This window comes from Hemiscyllium ocellatum, chromosome 2 (assembly GCF_020745735.1).
Source record: "Hemiscyllium ocellatum isolate sHemOce1 chromosome 2, sHemOce1.pat.X.cur, whole genome shotgun sequence".
Lineage (NCBI taxonomy): Eukaryota > Metazoa > Chordata > Chondrichthyes > Orectolobiformes > Hemiscylliidae > Hemiscyllium > Hemiscyllium ocellatum.
The window spans coordinates 140,637,696-140,662,427 of NC_083402.1; the positions used below are offsets into that span (position 1 = coordinate 140,637,696).

Sequence of the window (24,732 nt, forward strand, 5' to 3'; positions counted from 1 at the left end):
GATGGCTGCCCCAGCTTTTAAACCTGGGGGCTGAAACTGACCGGGTAAGGGTGGAGTGGGCCTACCGGGTCGCAGTATGCGGATCTGGCCCAAACCAGCGCCCACGCCCGGTCCTGTTCCGGCTGCAGAGTTATAGGGAGAGGCAGATACTCCTGGATGCCTCCAGAAAGCTTGGAAAGGATCCTAAAGCTATGATTCATGAAGGATCCAAGATTATGTTATTTCAGGACTTCTCCCCGGCTTTGGCACGAAGAAGGAAGGCGTTTGATGAGGTGAAGAAATGTTTAAGGGACTTAGATATTCAATACACCTTACGCTACCCAGCGACGTTATGCTTTACCCACGAAGGATCCGAGTATAATTTTAGATCATCGGAAGAGGCCAAGAAACTTTTAGACTTGGTTAAATAAATCGTAAGAGACAATTTATGTTGGCTTGCCTCTCCCACACTCCGTGGGGAGAAATGGATACTTTATTCTACTTTACTTTTGCCTCTGGGAGCGGGGTTGTCTTCCTTGCTATGTTATTATACTTAACTGTAATCTGTTGGAGTTGTAATTTTATAATTATGTGTGTTTGTACGTGGCATTGATGCTAGCAGATATACTCAGGTATGGGTGGGGAGGGGTGGGGGTGCGGCGCTCACTGTTAACTCTAGCTCGGTATTATATCTAAATCCTATTAAGGACCGCCCGGGTTGAGGGTGGGACACTGTTTGGGAGAGGATATGGTGGAACGTTGGAAAGGTAGTAAGGCCCCCTGAGAACAAGGGGGAAGATCTCCATTCAAACATGTTTAATTTTTTTTTTTGTTTGTTCTTATTGTTTGGAAATAACTTCCTTTTTATCATACTGTTATGAGTGTATTAGAGAACATTTTCTCTTATTTGAAGGATGTAAGCGACTCAACTATACACTCTGGATGATTGTGGATTAGTTGAATTTTGATGATTATATATTTAAGATCTATTTTTATATTAATGTTTGTGCTTGAAAATTCTGCTTATTTTTGTAAATTTGTCAAAATGTTAAATTCCCAATAAAAATATCTATATAAAAAAAAAATCAGGAAATAAAAATGGATGACTCAAGTTGAACTTCAATCTAATTCTTAAAAAGAGAATGCACCATCACACTCCTTAAAAATGTTTGGATCTACAAGACCAGAAGTTCACTCAGAATCTGTTGAAAGGCACTCCGATAAAATGCATTTGATACCCATTTTTCCAGGATTGTATCTGGAATTTAAATTTCAACTTGATGTACTTGTATTCAAGCTTCCAGGCGCTGTTCAGACCCAATGCACAATGTATGGTACCCTCTCAATAACATTAATAATTGGATAGTACTCTTGCAAATAGGGTATTTAAAGAAATAAGAAATTAAGTGTCACCTACAAATAAGGCAATTCAAATAGAAACTGACCTAATACACTATGGAGAGCTTCTTTTTTGACAAAACACAATCCTAGTCCAATTTCCAACACAGTCACTGAAAAGAAAATGGATAATCTAATACCAGTTCTTATACTTGATTGATAATTGTAATCAGCTTGAGGTCAGGGAAGTAATGACACAGTTACTGACTATGAAAAAAATAGATTTTGTATTAAAAAGTATCGAAAATGAAAAGTTGATCAGCACTTGAAGTTTAGTAGTAAAGTCTCTTGAACCCACAGTCTTTGAATGTTAGATATCTAACCTTAGATTAAATCACCTTGCCTCAGTTACACTAGAGAAGAGAATTCCACAGAATAAAGACTCTTAAATCGAAAAAAAAAATCCTCTTCTATTTGGGTTACATACGTATTCTTAAACGTGAAGTTCACAAATGACATTCCATTGTACTTTTCTTAGCGAACACATTTTATGATATGGTGCTAGCTGACTCAGTGGTCATTATTTTTGCACAGCTACACCAACAAAAAAATACACAGCAAATAACTTTGCAAATTGATCAATTTTTCAGATCTTTGGAGACAATGTTTTAAGACTCAATTTTTAAAAATCAATTCCAAAATAAAATCGTTTCAAAAGTAACTGATACAAGGGAATTCTACCTGCAACATCTGATTCAAAACGAGAGCACTTGTCGGTGAGAGCCATTTAGGTACATTATATTTTCCTCTCTGTGGGGAAAAAAAAAGTTAGAATTTTTATAATATTGAGTCTCTCTCAACAAATAGCAGCTTCAAATTACAGTAGAAGTAAAAATCAACCAGCAACATTGGTCATTCAGTTCTTCTCATTTCATGCTTCACAAAATGTAATTACATTCAGCATGTAGAATTAAAGTGCATGCAATTGGGGGTATTGTACTGGGTAGAGAAGTGGCTGGCAAACAGGAAATAAAGAGTAGGCATAAAGAAGTTGTTTTCTGAGTGGCAGCTAGTGACCAACATGTAACTGCAGCGATTAGTGCTTGGAGCCCACTGATTCACAATCTATATTAATGAATGAGATGAGGGAACCAAATGTAATATCTCAGTTTGCAGATGACAAATCTGGCTGGGAGGGTGAGCTGAGAGAGGATGCAGAGATGTTTCAGTGTGTTTTGGACAAGTTGACTCAGATGGCAAATGAAGCATAATGCAGATAAATAAGGTTATCCCATTTGGTAGAAAAACAAGAAGCCAGATTATTGAATGACTGGAAATTAAGAGGTGGGAATGTGCAACAAGGACTGGGTGTCCTCGTATACCAGTCGCTGAAATAAGGATACAGGTGCAGCAGGCAATCAAAGCAGCAAATGGTATGTTGGCCTTCTTAGTGAGAGGATTTGTGTACAAAAGCGGTCTTGCCATAGTTTTACAGGATCTTGGTGAGACCACAGCTAGGAGTATTGTGCTCAATTTTTGGTCTTCTTATCGGAGGATGAATGGGCTGGCTACAGAGGAAGTGCAATAAAGGTTTACCAGACAGATTCATGGGATGATAGGACTGACATAAGAGATGGTGAGCAAGCTCAAAAGAGCCAAGTGGCCTACACTTTTTCTATGCCTAATTACTTAGAAACATAAGAGACAATGTTAGAAGCACACATTGATGCGTAAATAAATATATCATTTTTGACAAAGGAGGGTGATAAATCAATGGGAAACAGGATAGAGGTGAAAAATGTGATTAAAACTGCTCAAAGGAAAATTGCAGAGCTGCAAGTCAGGTTGGCTTCCTGTCTAGCTAGGCCCCACAAAAATTATATTCTGGCAAATTAATATCAGAAAGAATGTGCCATGGCCATACATTTGGCATACAGTGTTCTTTAAACACTATGTTCCAAATAAGACAGTGACCAACTCAGCACAATTTACAAGATAAACGTTTATAAATCAAGTGCATCCTTTTAGCACACATTCAATTTTTCTAAAGGAAGGAAGACTAACAAATTCTGGAAAAAAAAAGACTTCAGCTGCACTCCATAATCTGACGAGGAAGTACTTCTTGCAAGTGTCACATTCTGAAATCATTTATTCAAGCCAAACTCTTACATTTTTAAGAAAATGACAACTTAAACAAATTTTTGGCCTTGACCAGGATGTGATTTCTTAGTGGGATTCTGTCCCATGGTGTTGTACAGATCATTTACCATTACACACAAATTAATCCATGATAATGGAAATTCTAATAACATCCTTCTGCCTCATCAACTGAACTGTAAATTAAATGGTGACTGAACAACTCAACTTTACAAAAGCGCTGCAAAAATTTGTGTCTACTCCATTGGCCAAAATAAAATACTATGGACATGAGAGGGGGAGAAAAAGGAGGGAGAGTGTGAGAGGAAGGAGAAGAGCGTGACAGTAGGGTGGGGAGGAGGAGAGAGTGAGTGAGCGGGATTGGGGGAGTGGGGGAAGGAGAGAGCATGAGGAAAAGGGAGGGATGGAGAATGTTGACAAAAATAATATTTATGCAAATACATACAGATAGCAAAAGAAAAAAAACATTCATACCATGATTTTCTTATACAGAGTCATCACATTATCATCATCAAATGGAAGAAATCCACAGAGAAGTGCATACAAAAGAACCCCCATACTCCAGATATCTGCCTGTTAAAGAAAATCATAAGAGTATAAATCTTAAATTTAAAGCAAAAGATGCAAGCAGTTATACCACAGTTAAGAAATTTCTAGAAGTATTTTAAGTGATAATCATAATATAGTGTAGCTCCCCAAGTCCCCACCATACACAGTTAGATGTACAGCACAGAAACAGTCCAACTCATCCATGCCAACCAGATATCCTAACCTAATCTAGTCCCATATGCCAACACTTGGCCCATATCCCTCTAAACCTTGCTCAACTGAAGTAAAACTATGTAACTATTTGAAAATTCATTGTCAAGATAAGTATATCAAGGAGTTAGTTGTGGAACTATTTGACAAAAGAAAACGCAAGTTCATCCAGTGTGATTGTGCTTAAATCTTGGGACATAGGCATTGCTGGCATACCTAGTTGCCCTTGAGAAAAAGTTGGCATTTTAAGACAGATGAGGAGAAACATCTTCAGTAGGTTAGTGAATTTATGGTATTCTTTACTGCAAAGAGCTTTGGAGGCTGGACATCGGAGGATCTTCAAAGCTGAGACAGATGTTTGAATGAGTGAGGGAATCAAGGATTATGGGGAAAAAAGACAGGAAAGAAGTTGTGGATCAAATTAGCTATGATTTAATTGAAACATTGAGCAAAATTAGATTACTTACAGTGTGGAAACAGGCCCTTTGGCCCAACAAGTCCACACCATCCCTCCGAAGAGCAACCTACCAGACCCATTCCCCTACATTTACCCCTTCACCTAACACTACAAGCGATTCAGCATGGCCAATTCACCTAACCTGCACATTTTTGGACTGTGGGAGGAAACCAGGGCACCTGGAGGAAACCCACACAAACACAGGGAGAATGTACAAACTCCACAGTAAAGACGATTGCCTGAGGCGGGAATTGAGCCCGGGTGTCTGGTGCTGTGAGGCAGCAGTGCTAACCACTGTGCCACCGCGCACTGAGGTCTGGACATTGGTAGAGACCACTTCATTATCTGAAGAATAACAAATAGGACTGAATATTGTGCAATCATCAGGGAACATTCTACTTTAGTCTTTATGATGAAAGAAAGGTCATTTGTGAAGAAGCCAAAGATGGTTCAGCTAAGAGTAAAACTGAAGAACTCTTACAGCCATGTCCTGGGGCTAAACATTTTAGCCACTGATCAACCATCTTCTATTAGGCAGGACTTCAACCAATGGAGAGTTTCCTTCAATGCTCCATTGCATCAATTTTACCATGTCTTCTTGAGACACACTTGGTCAAATTCGGTCTGGATGAGAAGGAGAGTAATTTTGCCCTCACCTCTGGAATTCAACACTTGACCATCTTTGGACCAAGGATGCAATGTGATCCGGAGCCAGATCTGTGGCAGAACCTAAACGGAGCATTGGTGAATAGGTTTTTGATGACAAAGTATTGCTGAGCAGTACTGCAAATAACATCATTTTGATTTTTGAACTGTTTAAATGGATAGTAAATGCCCAGATTGAATTTGTCTTTCCTTTTGTGGACAGGGTATACCTGGGCAATTTTCTGCAATTATGAGTTTATGCTAGTGTTGTAGCTATATTGCGACAGTTGTATAGGGGATGCCTACATCTGGAGTACAAGTCTTTAACACAACTGGAGCATTGTTGATGCCCACAACCTTTGTAGTATCTCATATACTCAGCCATTAAATATGATCCTCAAAAGAAATGAAAGAAAATTTACTACAATGGTTCCAGTTGAGGTTGGAGATGTTGGGACTCTACTTTGGGGTAAAGAAGATATGATGGGAACGTACAAGATGAATGATTAATTTAGAGAGCGACATAGATAGGGCTTAGGAGAATGGGACTAGCTTTTTCAGGAACCAATACAGATGTGATGGGCTGAATGACCTGTTTATACTGTAAAATTCTGTAAATTTTTTTAAGACAACAGGTTAGGATAAGGTAGACATAGAAAAAATGTTACTATTAGCTGACAGTACAGGGACTAGATAAACACACATTTAAAGGATTTGGGTTAAAAACAAAAAAAAAAGAGGGATTTTGAGGAAGAAGTTTTCGTTCACAAAGCTCAACAAGTGGAATAGACTTGGGAGTCGCTGCTTCGTGTTGGCAGCAAAGAAAATCAATGCTTTCAAAAGGAAATTGTACATGCATTAGGACTAACTGGATTGCTTTACAGAGGGCCTTCATAGCCTTGGTAATGACTCAATGAATTGAAATCCCTTCAACCTGGGATGGGAGAAGCTACCGACTTCAAGAGTGAACTGACAGGAATCATCCACTTGGCACTTCAGGCTAAGCCCAGCTACAATAACTTCAGCCTTATTTTTTGCACGAATATGCTGAGTTACTCCCTCATGCTTGTAAAGCGTCCAGCTCCTGTAGCTTAATTGTCCACATTTATAACAGAATGCAGCAGAATTACGAAAAGAACATTGAGAATCTGCTACATTGGAGGCTTGTTAATAAAACTAAAGGCATATGATTCCACGGCTTCAAAGTTGGCGAAATGAGAGAAAAGATTTGTACTTAACAGGTACACTCTGGAGAGATCTAAATGGGCTATTTGCAGTATGAATGTTGGGATCCTTGTTAATTATCTAGATATTAGGTTGACAAGACCATCAAATTTTGAGGAGGGCACAAAATAGCAGCTTAGTGAATGGTGAAGACTACCTAACTTCATTTCAAAGAAAAGTTATAAGATGATCAAGAGGATTTTGAAATTTAGAGATTTTGATGAAGAAAATAAGGAAAATTTATTTCCAATCATCTCTGAATTAGTAACCACAGAACAACGTCATCCAAAAAAGCAAAAGGACTAGAATATTTTATCGTGTGCAGAGTTTAAAACCCACCTAGCTCACTAGTACCCTTTAGGAAAGAAAATATGCATTGTGGTATACTCTTAATTGCTTCTGCGAAATTATGGATTGGCAATAAATTCTGACCAAGCCATTAATATCCACATCCCATGAACAAATTCAAAGTCGTTAGCTTTCACTTCTTAAGGATATGGGAAAGGGTAATGGAATGGAGCAAAAAAAAAAGCAAAAATCAATTCTTCAAGGCAAAGGAGTGATGAGCCAAATAGATGACTTCTAATTCAGCTCAAAAGATGAATAGATAGCAACAAGACATTGGATTAACACAGTCAGCTTGTATTCCACATTTGAAGAGTCTCAAAGTAACAAATGCATGTTCAATTTCTCGCGTAGGAGCAGACTGAGGAAGCAACCTGCTTAAGACAGCCCTTAGAGATTTAAAACAAATTAATTACTGCTTACTATTCAAAGAAAATACCTCACCTCAGAGCCAATGTAAGTTTTCCCTTGGATAAGTTCAGGTGCTGCATAGGCTGGGCTACCACAGCATGTTTTTAAAGGGTAATCTAAACCACCCTGCAACAGATAAAATTGAAACTGTAATAGGTCTATATAAGCCAAATGGAAACCATTTAATTCGAGCAATGTTCAGTTACTTAGCTAAATTTATACTTTATTTCAACTCTCTCTCCTAAATTCATTAATAATAGACAGCACACTGATCATTTTTGCAGACATCAAAGTTGCTGTTCTTCAAATTTACTGATTATTTTATCCAAACTCTCCAGGGTCCAGCAGCAACACAAAAATCTAACTAATAACTCCCCTCTATGTTCTTGAAATGCCAATATCAGTACATTTTATTTTTAAAATAGCCATAAATAAACATTACACTTGTAAATTTTCAGATACTGATCAACATGACATCTTTCTAAGACAATCAAAGCGTGATTGCCTTTATGCTGAAAACAACCACTTTGATCGAATTAAATCATGGATCTGAAGACAAACTTCAAGTACATTTTTTTAAAATTGCGTTGAAAGAGTTAAATTGCAATCAACCTAATCCAGTTGATTGTTTGCTCCACTGTTTGCCATAGTCAAGTGACATCACAAAGACACAGTGTTCAATTACCTCCGAATTACTAATTTCATTGCGATCAGTTCTTTCTCACTGTCACCAAGTGCTGAAATCCCATTAGTTTAGCACTGCTGCCTCACAGCGCCTGTAGACCCGGGTTCAATTCCCGACTCAGGCGACTGACTGTGTGGAGTTTGCACGTTCTCCCCGTGTCTGCGTGGGTTTCCTCCGGGTGCTCCGGTTTCCTCCCACAGTCCAAAGATGTGCGGGTCAGGTGAATTGGCCAAGCTAAATTGCCCATAGTGTTAGGTAAGGGGTAAATGTAGGGGTATGGGTGGGTTGCGCTTCGGCGGGTCGGCGTGGACTTGTTGGGCCGAAGGGCCTGTTTCCACACTGTAAGTCTAATCTAATCTTAAGACTAATTACAAAGGCTCTTCTGGCAAAGGAAGCAGCGGCCTGGGTTCAAATATCACCCACCCTAGGAGAAGTCATCTGAACAGGCTTTTTATTATTATTATTATCATCATCATTATCATCATCATCAAAAATAAACCATAAATGCCACCAGACATCTCAGCACCTTGACATACTCAACGGTGTATATTTTTGTTAGGCTCATATTAATACATTTTAGTTGTAAGAGGGCTTAGGATTTTGAGGATAGTTGCCAAGAGAAGTTTTTTTTAAAAAAAGGGAATTGTGTAGCAAGTTCAGTAAAGTCTTCTTTCTAAGTGCAAACACCTGTTTTAGAGGCAAGGTATATATGCTATTTTATGAACAATGTCCCACAAATAGCAAATTTGATTGAAACAATATGTTAGAGAAACAATTAACCAAAGAGGATTGGTCGTGAGGCTATTGGCGGGACTCACTACATTTTTCAGAAAATGCTAATACATGTTTCATGGTCACTGAGATGAGACATTTTGTTCCAAAGGCAGCACTGCCCAACAATGCAGCATTCCTTCAGTATCACATTGCAATGCAAGATCCATTGAACTGGTTTAAATTCAGATGTGGAGCTTTTGAAAAATGTATTTTTCATTATATAAAGAACTAACTTAAATGGATTATGGACTTTTGGCAGATTATGACTGCTGATACCCCAGGGTAGCATTTTAAATGTGAGCGAGCCTAGAAGGCCACAGCACAAAGTCAACTATTTGGATAAAGGATCTTACGGTATGCTTAGTTGGGATTAGTCTTAAAGATGTTAGTGGGTGAACATTTTGGTGATGGTGACCACAATTCTGTGACTTTCACCTTGGTCATGGAGAGAGATAGGTGCGCACAACAGGGTAGATTTTACAATTGGGGGAAGGGAAATTATGATGCTGTAAGACAGGAATTGAGGAGCATAAGTTGGGAGCATAGGCTGTCAGGGAAACATGTGGTGGAAATGTGGAACTTTTTCAAGGAGCAGATACGACGCGTCCTTGATATGTATGTATGTACCTATCAGGCAGGAAAGAAATGGTCGTGTGAGGGAGCCTTGGTTGACGAGGGAGGTTGAATGTCTAGTAAAGAGGAAGGAGGCGGCTTACATAAGGTTGAGGAAACAGGGTTCAGACAGAGCAGTGGAGGGATACAGGATAGTCAGAAGGGACCTGAAGAAAGGGATTAGGAGAGCTAAGAGAGGGCATGAAAAATCCTTGGCGGATAGGATCAAGGATAACCCCAAGGCATTTTATGCGTATGTGAGAAACATGAGAATGACGAGAACGAGGGTAGGCCCGATCAAGGACAGTAGTGGGAGATTGTGTATTTTGAGTCGGAAGAGATAGGAGAGGTCTTGAACGAGTACTTTTCTTCAGTATTTACGAATGAGAGGGACCGTATTGTTGAAGAGGAGAGTGTGAAACGGACTGGTAAGCTAGAAGAGATACTTGTTAGGAAGGAAGATGTGTTGGACATTTTGAACAACTTGAGGATAGACAAGTCCCCCGGGCCTGATGGGATATATCCTAGGATTATGTGGGAAGCAAGAGAGGAAATTGCAGTACCGTTGGCAATGATCTTTTCGTCTTCACTGTCAACGGGGGTGGTACCAGGGGACTGGAGAGTAGCGAATGCTGTGCCCCTGTTCAAAAAAGGGAATAGGGATAACCCCGGGAATTACAGGCCAGTTAGTCTTACTTCCGTGGTAGGCAAAGTAATGGAAAGGGTACTGAGGGATAGGATTTATGAGTATCTGGAAAGACACTGCTTGATTAGGGACAGCCAGCACGGATTTGTGAAGGGTAGGTCTTGCCTTACAAGTCTTATTGAATTCTTTGAGGAGGTGACCAAGCATGTGGATGAGGGTAGAGCAGTGGATGTAGTGTACATGGATTTTAGTAAGGCATTTGATAAGGTTCCCCATGGTAGGCTTATGCGGAAAGTCAGGAGGCATGGGATAGAGGGAAACTTGGCCAATTGGATTGAAAACTGGCTAACTGGTCGAAGTCAGAGAGTGGTGGTAGATGGTAAATATTCAGCCTGGAGCCCAGTTACAACTGGAGTTCCGCAGGGATCAGTTCTGGGTCCTCTGCTGTTTGTAATTTTTATTAATGACTTGGATGACGGAGTCGAAGTGTGGGTCAGTAAATTTGCAGATGATACAAAGATTGGTGGAGTTGTGGACAGTGAGGAGGGCTGTTGTCGGCTGCAAAGGGACTTGGATATGATGCAGAGCTGAGCTGAGGAGTGGCAGATGGAGTTCAACCCTGCAAAGTGTGAGGTTGTCCATTTTGGAAGAACAAATAAGAATGCGGAATACAGGGTTAACGGTAGAGTTCTTAGTCAGGTGGAGGAACAGAGGGATCTTGGGGTCTATGTACATAGATCTTTGAAAGTTGCCACTCAGGTGGATAGAGCTTGTAAAAAGGCCTATGGTGTATTAGCGTTCATTAGCAGAGGGATTGAATTCAAGAGTCGTGAAGTGATGTTGCAGCTGTACAGGACTTTGGTTAGGCCACATTTGGGGAGTACTGTGTGCAGTTCTGGTCGCCTCACTTTAGGAAAGATGTGGAAGCTTTGGAGAGGGTGCAGAGAAGATTTACCAGGATGTTGCCTGGAATGGAGAATAGGTCGTACGAGGACAGGTTGAGAGTTCTCGGCCTTTTCTCGTTGGAACGGCGAAGGATGAGGGGTGACTTGATAGAGGTTTATAAGATGATCAGAGGAATAGATAGAGTAGACAGTCAGAAACTTTTTCCCCGGGTACAACAGAGTATTACAAGGGGACATAAATTTAAGGTGAAGGGTGGAAGGTATAGGGGAGATGTCAGGGGTGGGTTCTTTACCCAGAGTGGTGGGGGCATGGAATGCGCTGCCGGTGGCAGTGGTAGAGTCAGAATCATTGACGACCTTTAAGCGGCAATTGGATAGGTACATGGATGGGTGCTTAATCTAGGATAGGTGTTCGGCACAACATCGTGGGCCGAAGGGCCTATTCTGTGCTGTATTGTTCTATGTTCTATGAGATTTGAAATCAAGGCCGTCTGCCACTTCAGCTGGCCCTAAAAGCTCTTACAAACAGAAGAGCATAGAACAGTACAGCGCCCTGGCCCTTGACATTGTGCCAGCCTTTTATCCTACTCTAAGATCAGACTAACCTACATACCCTTCACTGTACTGACTTTCATGTGTCAATCCAAAAGTTGTTTAATGTTCCTAACTTATCAGACTCGACCACCACTCCATGCACCCAGCAATCTTGGTGGGAAGAACCTACCTCTGACATCTCCCCTAAACCTTCCTCCATTTACCTTAAAATTATGTCCCCTCATGAAAGACGTTTTAGCAATAGGAAAATGTCTCTGACTATCTACTCTACATCTACGCATTTCACGATATTGTACACCTCTATCAAGTCACCTCTCTTCCTTCTTTGCTCCAATGAGAAAAACCCTAGCTCCCTCAACCTTTCTTCATAAGATGTGCCCTCCAGTCCAGGCAGCATCCTGGTAAATCTCCCCTGCACCCTCTCTAAAACTTCTACAACTTTCCTATAATGAGGCAACCAGAACAGAGCACAATATTCCAAGTGTGGCCTAACCAGGACTCTATGGAGCTGCAGCATAACCTTGCAGCTCCTAAACTCAATCCCCTGCTAATGAAAGCCAACACACTATATGCCTTCTTAACAATCACATCAACTTGGGTGGCAACTTTCAGGGCTCTATTGACATGGATCCCAAGATTCCTCTGATCCTCCACACTGCCAAGAATCCTACCTTTAACCCTCTATTCTGCATTCAAATTTGACCTTCCAAAGTGAATGACTTCACACTTTTCCAGGTTCAACTCCATCTGCCACTTATCATCCCAGTTCTGCATCCTGTCAATGTCCCATTGCAACCTACAACAGCCCTCCACACTATCCACAACTCCACCAACCTTCATGTCATCAGTAAACTCATGAACCCACCATCCCACTTCCTCATCCGAGTCATTCATAAAAATCACAAAGAGCAGAGGTCCTGGAACCAATCTCTGTGGAACACCACAGGTCACAGATTTCCAGGTTGAATACTTTCCATCTCACCACCCTCTCTGTCTTCTATGGGCTAACCATTTCTGTGTCCAGACAGCAAGATTTCCTGTATCCCATGACTTTTTACTTTCTCAATGAACCTATCATGGGGAATCTTATCAAATGCCTTGCTGGACACCACATGCAGTGCTCGATCTTCAACGTGTTTTGTCACACCCTCAAAGGATTCAATAAGGTTCGAGGCATGACCTGCTCCTCACAAAGGCATGCTGACTTTCTCTAATCAAACTATGGTATTCCAAGTAATCATAAATCCAGTCTCTCAGAATCCTCTTCAATACTTAGCCCTCCACTGACTCAAGACCAACTAGTCTGTAATTCCCAGGGTTATCCCTATTCTTTTTCTTGAGCAAGGGACTAACATTCGCCACTGTCTAATCATCTGTCACTATGTCCTCATTGTCCACTGGAGTAAAGATCATCGCCAAAGGGACAGCAATCTCTTCCTTCACTTCCTATAGTAACCTAGGGTATATCACGTCTGGCCCAGGGGCATTGATCTATCTTTATGTTTTTAACAATTTATAGCACATTCTCCTTCCTATCGTGAACCTGTTCTGGCATATCAATCAATTTCACGCCATCCTCAGAAACGCCAAGGTCCCTCTCGGTTGAGTGTAATGAAGCAAACTTTTCATCAAGGATCTCTCATCCTTCCTCCAACTCCAGGCACAAGTTCGCTCCACTATCCCTGAACGACCCAAACTCACTCTGGCCATCTTCTTGTTCCTCATAACTGTAGAACACCTATGGTTTTCCTTAATCCTACCCGCCAAAGCTTTGTCATGCCCTCCTCGTAGCTCTAAGTCCATTCTTCAGTTCCTTCTTGGCTACCTTGTAACCCACTAAAGCCCTGTCTAATCCTTGCCTCCTTAATCTTAAGTAAATTTCCTTCTTCCTCTTGAATAGATGTTCCACATCCCTCGTCATCCAAAAGGCTCTTTCAACCTATCAGCCCTTTCTTGCCTCACTGGGACAAACCTGTCTAACACTATCAGCAAGTGCTTCCTAAACAACCTTCACATTTCTTCACGCATTTCCCCGAGAACATCTGTTCCCAATTTAGGCAATCCAGTTCCTGCCTAATAGCATTCAATTTCTCCTCCCCCAATTAATTTTTTTTCCCTATATTGTCTGCCCCTATCCCTCTCCATGAGTATAATAAAGGTCAGGAAGTTGTGATGATTATCATCATCAAAACGCTCTCCCACCGAGAGATCTGACGCCAGGTATGGTTCATTGCCAAGCACCAATTGCAGTATGGCCTCCCCTCTAGTTGGCCTTTTTGCATATTGCGTCAGGAACCCCTCCTGGACACATCTGATAAAAAACTGCTCCATCCAAACTATTTGAATTAAGGAGGCTCCAATCAATATTAGGGAAGTAAGTGTCACCCATGATAACAACCCTGTTACTTCTTCACCTTTCCAAAATCTGCCTCCCAATCTTTTCCTTCGTGCCTCTGTTGCTATTGGGGATCCTGTAGAAAACTCCCAATAATGTGATTGCTTCTTTCCTGTTTCTGAATTCTACCCATACTAACTCTAGACAAACCCTCCTCACCAACCTCCCTTTCTGGAGCTGTGATACTCCTCCACCTCTTGTCTCTCTCCTCCATTCCTTTTGAAACATCTAAACTCTGGAACATCCAACAACCATTCCTGTCCCGGTGATATCCAAGCCTACGTAATGGCCACAACTTTATAGTTCCAAGAACTGATCCATGGTCTGAGCTCATCACCCTTATGCCTGATTATTTTAATGCAAAAAGTGTCACACATCAACCCATTATACGGACTGCACCTTTGGCATATCAAGTGCCTATCCCTCCTTACAGACTCTCTGCATGCTGTATCTGGCTGTTTACTACTACTCCATCACCTGATCTATACCTCAGCTTCCCACACACCTGCCAATCTAGTTTAAACACTCCGGAAGAGCTCTAGCAAACCTTCTGCTCAGGACATTGGTTATCCTCCAGTTCAGGTGCAACCTGTCCTTCTTAAACAGGTCCCACCTTCCCCAGAATTGGGGACTTTTCCCTGTGCACTGCCTAATGCTAACTCTTTCACCCATACCAAACAGAAATGATTTGTTTAATTAATTAATTGCTGGTATGGGACTTGGCTATGTGCAAATTGTCTTTCACCAATTCCATATTGCAAAGAGTAACACTTGGAAAAAATGTATAATTGGTTACAAAGTACTTTGCGTTGTCCAGATTGCGAAAGCTTTATGTTCAAAACATAAATAAAATAACTTAACAGTAAAGCAGAAAGATTAATGAATTAACTAGCAGAATTAATAGTTTGTGAAAATAAAAATATACTATGTTGAACTGTGAAGAAGACAATATTTCAGACTTATTCTACAACTAGTTGAACCAGTGGCCAATAAAATAAAAATTTTCCAGCCAGAAATCTTTATTGTTGTCAACTCTAGCGAGGTTAGCTTTCAAAATACTTCGTCACAATGGGTCACAATAGCTGCAAATAACACATGAACACAAACTTTTCAAAGTACGAAAGAAGTTAATTGCCTTCAAACTCCAGGCTGGTCAGCAGGTTGTACACACAAATATCATCATCTGGATTGCAGAGATAGCATCAGCATAGAAAATCCATTGGACTTTGATAAATAAACTATAAACCCTGCCAATTGAATTGTTTGTTCTGGAATATTTATTGTTGCTAGAACTTTGAAATTAAAATAGGCCAGCTTCAGAAAATTAAAGTGGATAACACAAACTTCTGTAGTGACAACTGCACTTACCTTTGGTTTTGCACATAGACCAAAATCAATTAGCTTTATATTATGATCTTCAGCTATCAGTAGATTTTCCTACAGGGAACAAAAAAAAAGTTACAATATTTATTATGAATACTGAAACTGAAATGCTGACCTTGCCACCACGATTAATAACTGAAAGAAAATCAGGAGTTGAATCAGGAGTCCTATGAGAGGACAGAAAACATATCTCAAACCCCAAGAGAAACATATGAACCAGAATGCTGGTCAATCACTGCAGTTCCAACATGCAAATCCCCATCTTAGTAAATCTGCTTGGCAAGTTGATACATTTTATTAAATAACCTGCATGCAGGAGCCACATATTACTTTGCAAATGTGCTGCAGCACAGTAACAATACTGGGAACCTAGAGGCTGTGAATACAAACAAGAAGCAAAACAAGCTATATTCTGGTTGCTGGAGATCATAATTATCTACCCAGGGAATTAAACAAATGATAAAATTACAAGTAAATAATATTAAAAATCTTGTTTGCTTTGTTCTTAGAAGCAGACTTCCTACCACACTTCATAATTTTCCAGTATTTCATAATTGCACAGTTGAAATTTCATATGAATACTCACCTCTCCCAACTACATTCTACTGAAAGTCAGACTCATTCTACCAGAAGCACATTAAAATGTGTGCAGCTAAACCACAGGACAGCACATTGGCTCAGTGGTTAGCTCTGCTGCATCACAGCATTAGGGACCGGGTTCGATTCTAACCTTGGGCGACCACCTGTGGAGTTTGCACATTCTCCCAGTGTCTGCACAAATTCCTCCAGGTGTTCCGGTTTCCTCCCACAGTCACAAAGATATGCAGGTAGAGTAATAGGTGTAGGGGAATAGGTCTGAGTGGGATTCTCTTCAGAGGGTTGGTGCAGACTTATTAGGCCTAATCCTCTGTTTCCACACTGTAGGGATTTTAATTCACAAACTAAATCCAATCTGGCTAATGCATTAAAAAAAAATTAATGAGATGCATTATATAAAAATGTTCAACAAGACAACTCTTTGAAGCTCAGAATTAAAGCATTTCAAAAGGGTCAGTCTAAATACATTTCACCTACAACATACTATTTAAACAACTGTGATATCAAAGAGAATGCATTTTTTTTTCTTCAGTACCTTTCAGTAAGTAAAATAATCTCAGTTGGAATTTAGCAAAGAACATTACTTTTTTTCCCCCTGCTTGGAGAGTTCCAGTTGTTTAAATAGGCAGCATGCTGAATTAATCTAAACCTGGACTTGTCTATTTGGCATCAATTGATTAACATGCACAGGATATTACTTACCTTGCTATTACATAAGAATACAAGAAATAGGAGCAGGAGTAGGCCACCTGGCACCTTGAGCCAGCTCTGCCATTCAATAAAATCCCAGCTGATCTTTCTGTGAACTCAGCTCCACGTATCCACCCGCTCACCGTAACCCTTAATTCCCTTACTGTTCAAAAATCTATCTTTGCCTTAAAAAATATTCAACGTGGTAGCCTCAACTGCTTCTCTGGATTGGGAATTTCAAAGATTCACAACCCTTTGGGTGAAGTTCCTCCTCAACTCAGTCCTAAATCTGCTCCTCCTTATTTTGAGGCTATGCTCCCTAGATCTAATTTCACCCTCCAGTAGAAACAACCTTACCCACTCCCTTCATAATTTTATGTTTCTACAAGTTTCAAACAGTACAGTCCCAGTATACTCAATCTCTCCTCATAAGCCAACCCTCAACTCTGGAATCAACCCAGTGAACCTCCAGTGCCAGTACATCTTTCCTCAAGTAAAGAAACCAAAACTGTACACAGTACTCTAAGTATGGCATCACCAGAACTCTTATACAGCTGCAGCATAACCTCCCTATTTTTAAATTCCATCCCTCTAGCAATGAAGCAAGTGAAGAACAGAACTCACTCACAAATCAATCAGCCTGAGACAAAAGCTGCTACCTGGGATTGGGTTTCGGCCAACGCATCAGCAGTATTGTTGACCAACTCTTCCAGGGAAGCAGCCAACTTTGCTTCCTGCTCAAGCGGTCCCATATATAGGTACCAAAGTCCAAAGGAGGAGATCTCCTTCGGTTACTTCCAGGTTACTCGCCTTCCTCCCTGTTTATTCCGAGGTATTTTTGGGGCTCTCATTAACATCCTCAAGTGGGGAATTACATAGGTAAGGTAGCAGCAGCCTTTCTGGCTTTGAGGCAGTGTCTGAACTGGATGGCCCCAGCACCCTTCCCGTTACATCCACCACTCCAAACGTACTTCTCGCCGGGGATAAATGGGTAGGCCTTTAAACCACACTCCCAATATGTCCCATTTAATATTCAGGGAATGGTCATGGCAGTGGCTTGACTGGTGTAGACACAAGATGATTTTCCAAATCGGAAGGTGCGGTATCATTCTGATTACAGAAACAAGTGGTATTTACTGCTCCTTTTGGTGGGGGGAAGAGACTCTAAGGCCATCGATAGCACCCAGAGTTTTCGGGGCTGGTTGAGGGAACCATTCCGCAAAGTTATAATTACCCCTTTCAAATCTCCAAGTTGTATCTTTTGAGCCAGAGTCAAATTGTTGTACATCGTACACTTCTTCGTTGGTAAGTGGTATTATCGTGAGAGGAATTCCGGATTCCCCATGGTGTGGGATCTCCATGCATACCCAACAGTCGGTATGCCCCTTTAGTTTAGCATAATTCTGACACAGTGGTAAAATGATTTTCCCACCTCCCTTGGCAGCTAGCCCCAATATTATCGTGACAACATAAAGATGACCATTCATTTCAGCTCACAACCTTATCTGTCTATTCCCTAACCCTTTAAATACCAGGGAGGAGTGAGTCCATGCAACACTTATAATTGTTTTGGGATAGTTTTTTTAACCAATACTTAATAGTCTCCTATCTCAGCTTGATTTTCAGAGGGTTGTCTGTAGGATGAGCTTGCCACTCTGCCGGAGGTGAAGGAGCGTCCACCGGGCCCTTAACAAGAGTGTGATGACTCCACCATTTTTCAGCAGTTCAGACAGCTGTTTCAGTTGTCAGGAGGGTTAGGAATGGTCCCTCCCAGCTTGGGTGCAGTTTGGTATCTTTCCAGGTCTTTTTATCAGGACCCAATTACCCGGTCGCATCCGATGTACGGCGAACTCAAGTAGAGGTGGCTGGGTCAACAGACCCTTCTTCCTAAGGACAGACAAAGAGCCGAGCGCCACAATATAGTTCTTTAAAAACTTATCATTGAACTCTACAGTTGGTAATTCCCCTCTTCCACCCAAGAAAGGTAATCCAAACATCATCTCATAAGGACAGAGGCCAATATCACGTCTAGGCGCAGTCCTAATGCGTAGCAACGCAATAGATAAACATTTTGTCCATGGTAATCTAGTCTCTAGGACTAGCTTAGACAACTACTTCTTTAAGGTTTGATTCATTCGTTCCACCCGTCCAGAGGAAGGCGGGTACCAAGGAATGTGGAATTCCCAAGAGATTTCTAATCCCGCCATTACTTCTTGTAGGATCTTAGAGGTAAAATGGCTACCTTGGCCTGAATCTATACTTTCCACCACTCCATAATCGAGGAATATGTTCTAAAAAGAGTTTTCACTACTCCCTTCAAGGTAGCTGAGGACATTGGAAATGCCTCCACCCACCCAGTTAGGTGATCCATTAGGACTAATAAGTTCATTTGTTTCCCTACTGGGGGTAATTCTGTGTAATCTACCTGAATTCTTTGAAAAAGGTCTTACCCCAGGGCTTCTTCCACCTCTTGGCCCCCTTCTCGTTACTTCCTTATTAATCTTTTGGCAAGTCGGGCATCCTGCTCATACTGCTTGGTTAATGTGTATATCCCTTTACACCCGTACTTCCTTAACACTATGTCACACATAGCTTGGGAGCCCCAATGACTGCCTTGGTGCAAGGCGGTTAGGATGTTTCTCAAGACTGATTTACTTCATAACTCCCTTCCATCCAGAAGGATCCATCTTTCTTGGGTTGTCTTAGCCATCGTTACAGTTACTGCACTATCCTCCACCCCAATTTTTAAGCCAAGCAATAGAATCAAATCCCTACCTAATAGATTACTTCCAATGTCAGGAATATATAGTAATTGTCCAATCACTTCCTCATCATTTCTTCTTATTAGGGTTGACTCAAAAATAGGCACCAAGAATTCTTCGCCTTTTACTCCGGAAACCCCGAGATTCTTGTTAGTCAATTTAACACCGGTAGGTATAAAACTTAGGGATGACTGTGCCGCTCCTGTGTCCACCAAAAATACTGCCTACTCCCCTTCAGGTCCCACCTTTAAATTTATCAAGAGTTCCCGGTGGGTCTCAGGAGGAAGGAAGCCCTGACTCCCCTAATCTTCATCTAAAAGGTCATTAGGGAAATGGCTTCCCTTTCTCTTGTTAATTCCAGGCATTCCCATTTAAAATGCCCCACTTTCTCGCAATGGTAACATCCTGCCTTTGCCTCTTTTCCCGGGTGTCCAACGTGTTCTCTCCTATCCTTCCTGTTATCCCCTGATCCCAGTCTCCTTTTTGTTATTTCTTCTACTGCCTCCACCATCATTTTGGCTTTCTGCTTCTCGTCTTCCCTTTTCACATACACTTTCTGTGCCTCACATAACAGTTCTTCCATCTGTCTTTCACTCCATCCATTTAATTTCTATAATTTCTTTTGTATGTCTGGCCATGACATAGTTACAAACTGGACCTTCAAGAGTCCCTGTGCTATCAGATTATCGGGATCCATTCCCGAATGCTTCCTTGTGACATCCTTGAGCCCTTTAAGAAATGCAGAAGTGGTTTCATCCTTCTCTTGTCGTACTTCAAAGGCCTTAACAAAGTTTTGTGATCTTGGTGCCGCCTCTTTAATTCCTAATATTACCATTTCTCGTAAATCCTGCATTGACTCCCTATCTCTTCTGTCATTATTCTCCTCATGAGGGTCAACATTTGGGAATTTCTGTTCTGCTGGAGTCGCTTCTTCCCCAACTGGGTGCTCCTTTTCCCATTCCTATAAAGCTGCTCTCCTAATCTTACCTCATTCTTCCCCTGAAAATAACGTTCCCAAAACTGCCATCAGTTCTCCCCAGGTATATAAATTAGGCCCTAGTAATTGCTCTAGTTATTCGGCTAGTCCAACCGGATCCTCTATTAAACTTTTCATTTCCCTTTAAAAGACCCTAACTTCACTGCTAGTTAAGGGAGCGTTTACATATCCGATTGTACCTTCCCCTATCGGAACCTCTCGTAAGGGACATAATTTTACATTTTCCATTATCTCTGCCCCTACTTTACGTGCGGTGGCTCGAGTGACTCTGTCCCCCCCATGTTCTGAACTAAAAGATGCAGAGTCCGTTCCCTTTTCTGTGTCAGGACTCTGTTCTACTTCTGGAGCTGTAGGCTTGTTCCGGGGAGTAGTATATGGGGACGGCAAACACGTTAGGGGATCCCATTGTGGCTTCCCTTTTTCATTTTTTTTTCTTTCCCTAATTCCTCCATATTCATGGGACATAATTTTACTCCCGCACTCCCTATCCAACAAGCCGCATATTCTGACTCTTCTTAACTGTATGTTTCTTTCCCATTGACGTATATATTTAGATCTTGACATAGCCAATCCTCATCGGACCCATATTTGGGCCAAAAAAATACCAGGCGCCTTAATACTTTCTAGTCCAAACGAAACAACAATAGTTTTTCATTTTAGCATTATCTTTCTCCTGCGTCCGGGAGTTGGTGTTCCCAATTACTCAACGGTCTCCCCAAAGAACTGCCGGGCGGGATATATCCCCTTTAACGTTATTTACAGATCGATCACTACACAGGCAACTCCCCGTGCCTCCCATTGTTGCTAATTTAATTAATGAGGTCCGGTATCACCTTCAGTTATCAAGCAGAATTGAGATAGGCAGATTCTTAACCCAGCAATGGAATCAAGGGTAATGGGAATAAGGTGAGAAAGTGAAGTTGAGCATTATCAGATCAGCTGTGATCTCATGAAAGGCAGAGGATATTCAATGGGTGAATTGACTTACTGCTGCTCTTACAAAGTATGGCTTTATACTGTTCAAAGCCAAAAGAAAACCATCCCGACCACAGTCCAGACATTCATTGCCTGCAACTTTAGCTCTCAAATTTACCTAGGCTACATGCAGATTGAATGTCTCCCATGATTACCGTACTTACTCAATATACTTGCTTGTCTATTCTAATTAATACCATGTCATCCACGACCATTATTGCTTAGTGTCCCATGAAGAACTATCAGTGTTTGCTGCCCCTTGTTTCCTTACTGCAACCCCTCACCTAAGCAGATTCCCTATAATATTCTTCTGATCTGAGATTTTCCCTTACTAATTTATTGATGTGCCTTTAAATCATCTACCTTGCTGTGAATAAATTTCCAAATCACACAACACCAGGTTTAGTCCAGCAGGTTTAATTGGAAGCACTAGCTTTCAAAACTTGTTGGACTAGAACCTGGTGTTTTGTGATTTTTAAACTTTGTCCACCTCAGTCCAACATTGGCTCCTCCACATAAATTATGTGAATACCTCATGCTTTCAGGTAAAGTGTCCTTATAATTGTCAAAATATCAAAGTTCTGCATTCCTAGTTGATGCTCACAGAATAATAAAAATTTCAGGGAGGAACTTAGCAGGTCTGGCAGCACCTGTGGACAGAAAGCAGAGTTAAATATTTTGGATCTGAAGTAGGGTCACTGATCCCCAAGTGTTGGTGGGGGGAGGGTGCTTTAGATTGCTGGAATAGGGTCACAATCTGATGAAGCAATAAAATATAAACTGAACAGAATCATCATGCAATTGATACAGCAAAGTCATCCCACAACCAATGTACATCAGATGAATCAAAGAATCCCTACACAGTGAGAAAACAGGCCTTTTGGCCCAACAAGTCCACATTGACGCTCTGAAGAGTAACTCAGTCAGACCCATTTCCCTACCCTATTACTCTACATTTACCCCTGACTAAATGCACCTAACGTACACATCTCTGTACACTATGGGCAAGTTATCCTGGCCAATTCACCTAACTTGCACATCCCTGGATTGTGGGAGGAAACCAGGGCACCCGGTGGAAACCCACGCAGACTTGGAGAGAACGTGCAAACTCCACACAGACAGATAATGTCTCAGGATGGAATCAAACCAACGTCCCTGGTGGTGAGGTAACAGTGCTAACGAATGAGCCACCATGCCACGATGAAGAGACATAAGCTTGCTTTCTCTCCATGGATGCTGCCTGATTACTATGATCACCAGTAAGTTTTTTGTTTCAGTACAAATTCCACCATCTGCAGTAGTCTGTTCCAACAATGCACAGAGCTGGGCTAGATGGGCATGTGTTGCACATCCCTAATTGCCTTGGAACGGAGTGGCTTCCTGGGCAATTTCAGAGGGCAGTTAAGAGTTGACCACACTGCTGTGGGTCTGGAGTCGCATGACCACCAGACAAGAATGACAGATTTTCTTCCTTGAAGGAAATTAGTGAAACAGATGTATTTTCATGACAATTGATGGTGGCTACCTCATCATTTGGCTCACTTTTAATTTCACATCTTATTTAATTCATACTTGAAATGTTTGCCATGGTGGAATTCAACCCCACGCCCATAGAACATTAGCCCAGGGCCCTGGATCACTATTCTATTGACCTTACCAGGTGGTGGAGTAATGGTAATTCTTCTGGAACAGATGTCAAGTGTCCTGAATTCCAATATCAATGGTGACAAATGGAGTTGAGTAAATAAATCTTAATTCATGAGCAGACTGTAGATAAAATATAAAAGCTATGGGACTGATGTAAACTTCCATTAGTTCACAATTGGCCTTTGTGGGTGGATGTCTCCCATGACCTACATGCAACTCCAACAGTTGGTAATAGTTGGTAGTCCTTAATGTAATCTGACACTTTGCAAGCCAGTGTAATATAGGGAATTAATTAAGTCTTTCTGCATATGTTAAAAAAAGTCTGACAACACATTAACTTCACTTATTTCAAATATCAGGTACATAACAGAACAGAACAAGTAATTCCTTCTCTGGCAATACATACCGGTTTTAGATCACGATGAGCATAGCCCTGGCTATGAACATAAGCCACAGCTGATACAATCTGACGGAAAAAGATCCGAGCTTCTTCTTCCGACAATCGATCTTTTGCAATAATATAGTCAAACAGCTCTCCGCCAGGGCAGTACTGGAATAAAAATATTTGTATGCATTTAAAAACTGCTTCGATAAAAGCATGCAGAGATAAATCTTAAATGCTCTCAAATCATACATATTGATTTTCATCTCCAATTAATTTCAGATTAACTTCAAAGTTGGACTTATTATAGGGGATGAATAATAATTTACATTTGTGGAATATCTTTGACTTTGCATACATACTTCACGGGAGCATCATAAGGAGATATTATGCAGGTAAACAAAAACTCAGGCTCGATTTAAATCGGCATCTTAAAACGTTTGCTTAAAAGAAGCTGACAAGCTTAAGCAGGGAATTTCGGAAATTAGGGCCCAGGCAGATGTAACTGCAGCTGTGAATTTCTGTAGCAATTAAAATTGTTGATGTGCAAGGAGATGCAAAGATCTCAAAAGTTTAGAGGGATGGAGGAGGTTATGAAGACAGGAAGTGACGAGTATGCAGCAAATGATAAGTATTGTAGCTCCGCCAGTTCGATAATCAGGAAGGAGGAGATTATAGGCGAATGCGATTTGGTGCAGGTTAGCTCAGTAAAACTTCTGCTCCTCATTCCCATTCAAGATTGTATGCTCCATTTGCATTCAAGTTACTGATCAGAGACTAACAGCTGGAAGCTCAATTTGTATCTATTACCTAACTGAAAGATAAGCAAGCATAAAAGAATATTTCATTCTACTTTTTAATTAAAAGCATTAAATAATTAACTTGGCTGAAAAGGCAAGGGGACAAAATAAAGGTCTAGATAAAATCTTGGATTAGAATTAAAGCTCATCTTCAACGGCTTTGTTAAAACGATCAATACAGGATGAAAATTTATTTCACAATTTCAGTCAAAAATATACATATAATTATAAATTTATTCAGCCAGTCACCTCCAGGATGATAAAGATTTTCTGTGCTGTCTCTATAACATGGTATAATCGACAAACATGTTGGTGACTCAAATTCTTCATTGCTTCAATTTCCGTTTGAACTCGAGGCAAGTCTTCCTACCAAAAGATGAATACAAACATCAAGAGCATACTTGTTTTAATTGCTCATAGTTTGATAAGCCTTTCTTATTTAAGATTAGAGTTTAAAGAGAAGTGAACAGGCAGTAAAAACTGAAGTTCATAATGATACTTTAAAATCCTGTCATTACTAATCAAACTCTCAAGCGAGTGAACTGATTCAGCTTACGACATCCATCCATTATTGTGGTTCTGTTCGCCGAGCTGGAAGTTTTTGTTGCAAAC

At 40.9% G+C, this 24,732-nt stretch overlaps 1 protein-coding gene across 4 annotated transcripts in view; it reads right to left on the reverse strand.

Moving 5' to 3' along the window:
* Positions 1-24,732, reverse strand: part of melk (maternal embryonic leucine zipper kinase) — a 94,294-nt gene that overhangs the window by 54,283 nt on the left and 15,279 nt on the right. For all 4 annotated transcript variants that reach the window (XM_060846594.1, XM_060846602.1, XM_060846610.1 and 1 more), the window contains exons 4-9: positions 24,370-24,486; positions 23,345-23,488; positions 15,256-15,324; positions 7,349-7,441; positions 3,949-4,047; positions 2,059-2,127 (exon numbers count right to left, since the gene is read on the reverse strand). In XM_060846594.1, the coding sequence (XP_060702577.1) occupies positions 2,059-2,127; positions 3,949-4,047; positions 7,349-7,441; positions 15,256-15,324; positions 23,345-23,488; positions 24,370-24,486 (591 nt within the window). The remainder of the gene's footprint in view (positions 1-2,058; positions 2,128-3,948; positions 4,048-7,348; positions 7,442-15,255; positions 15,325-23,344; positions 23,489-24,369; positions 24,487-24,732) is intronic.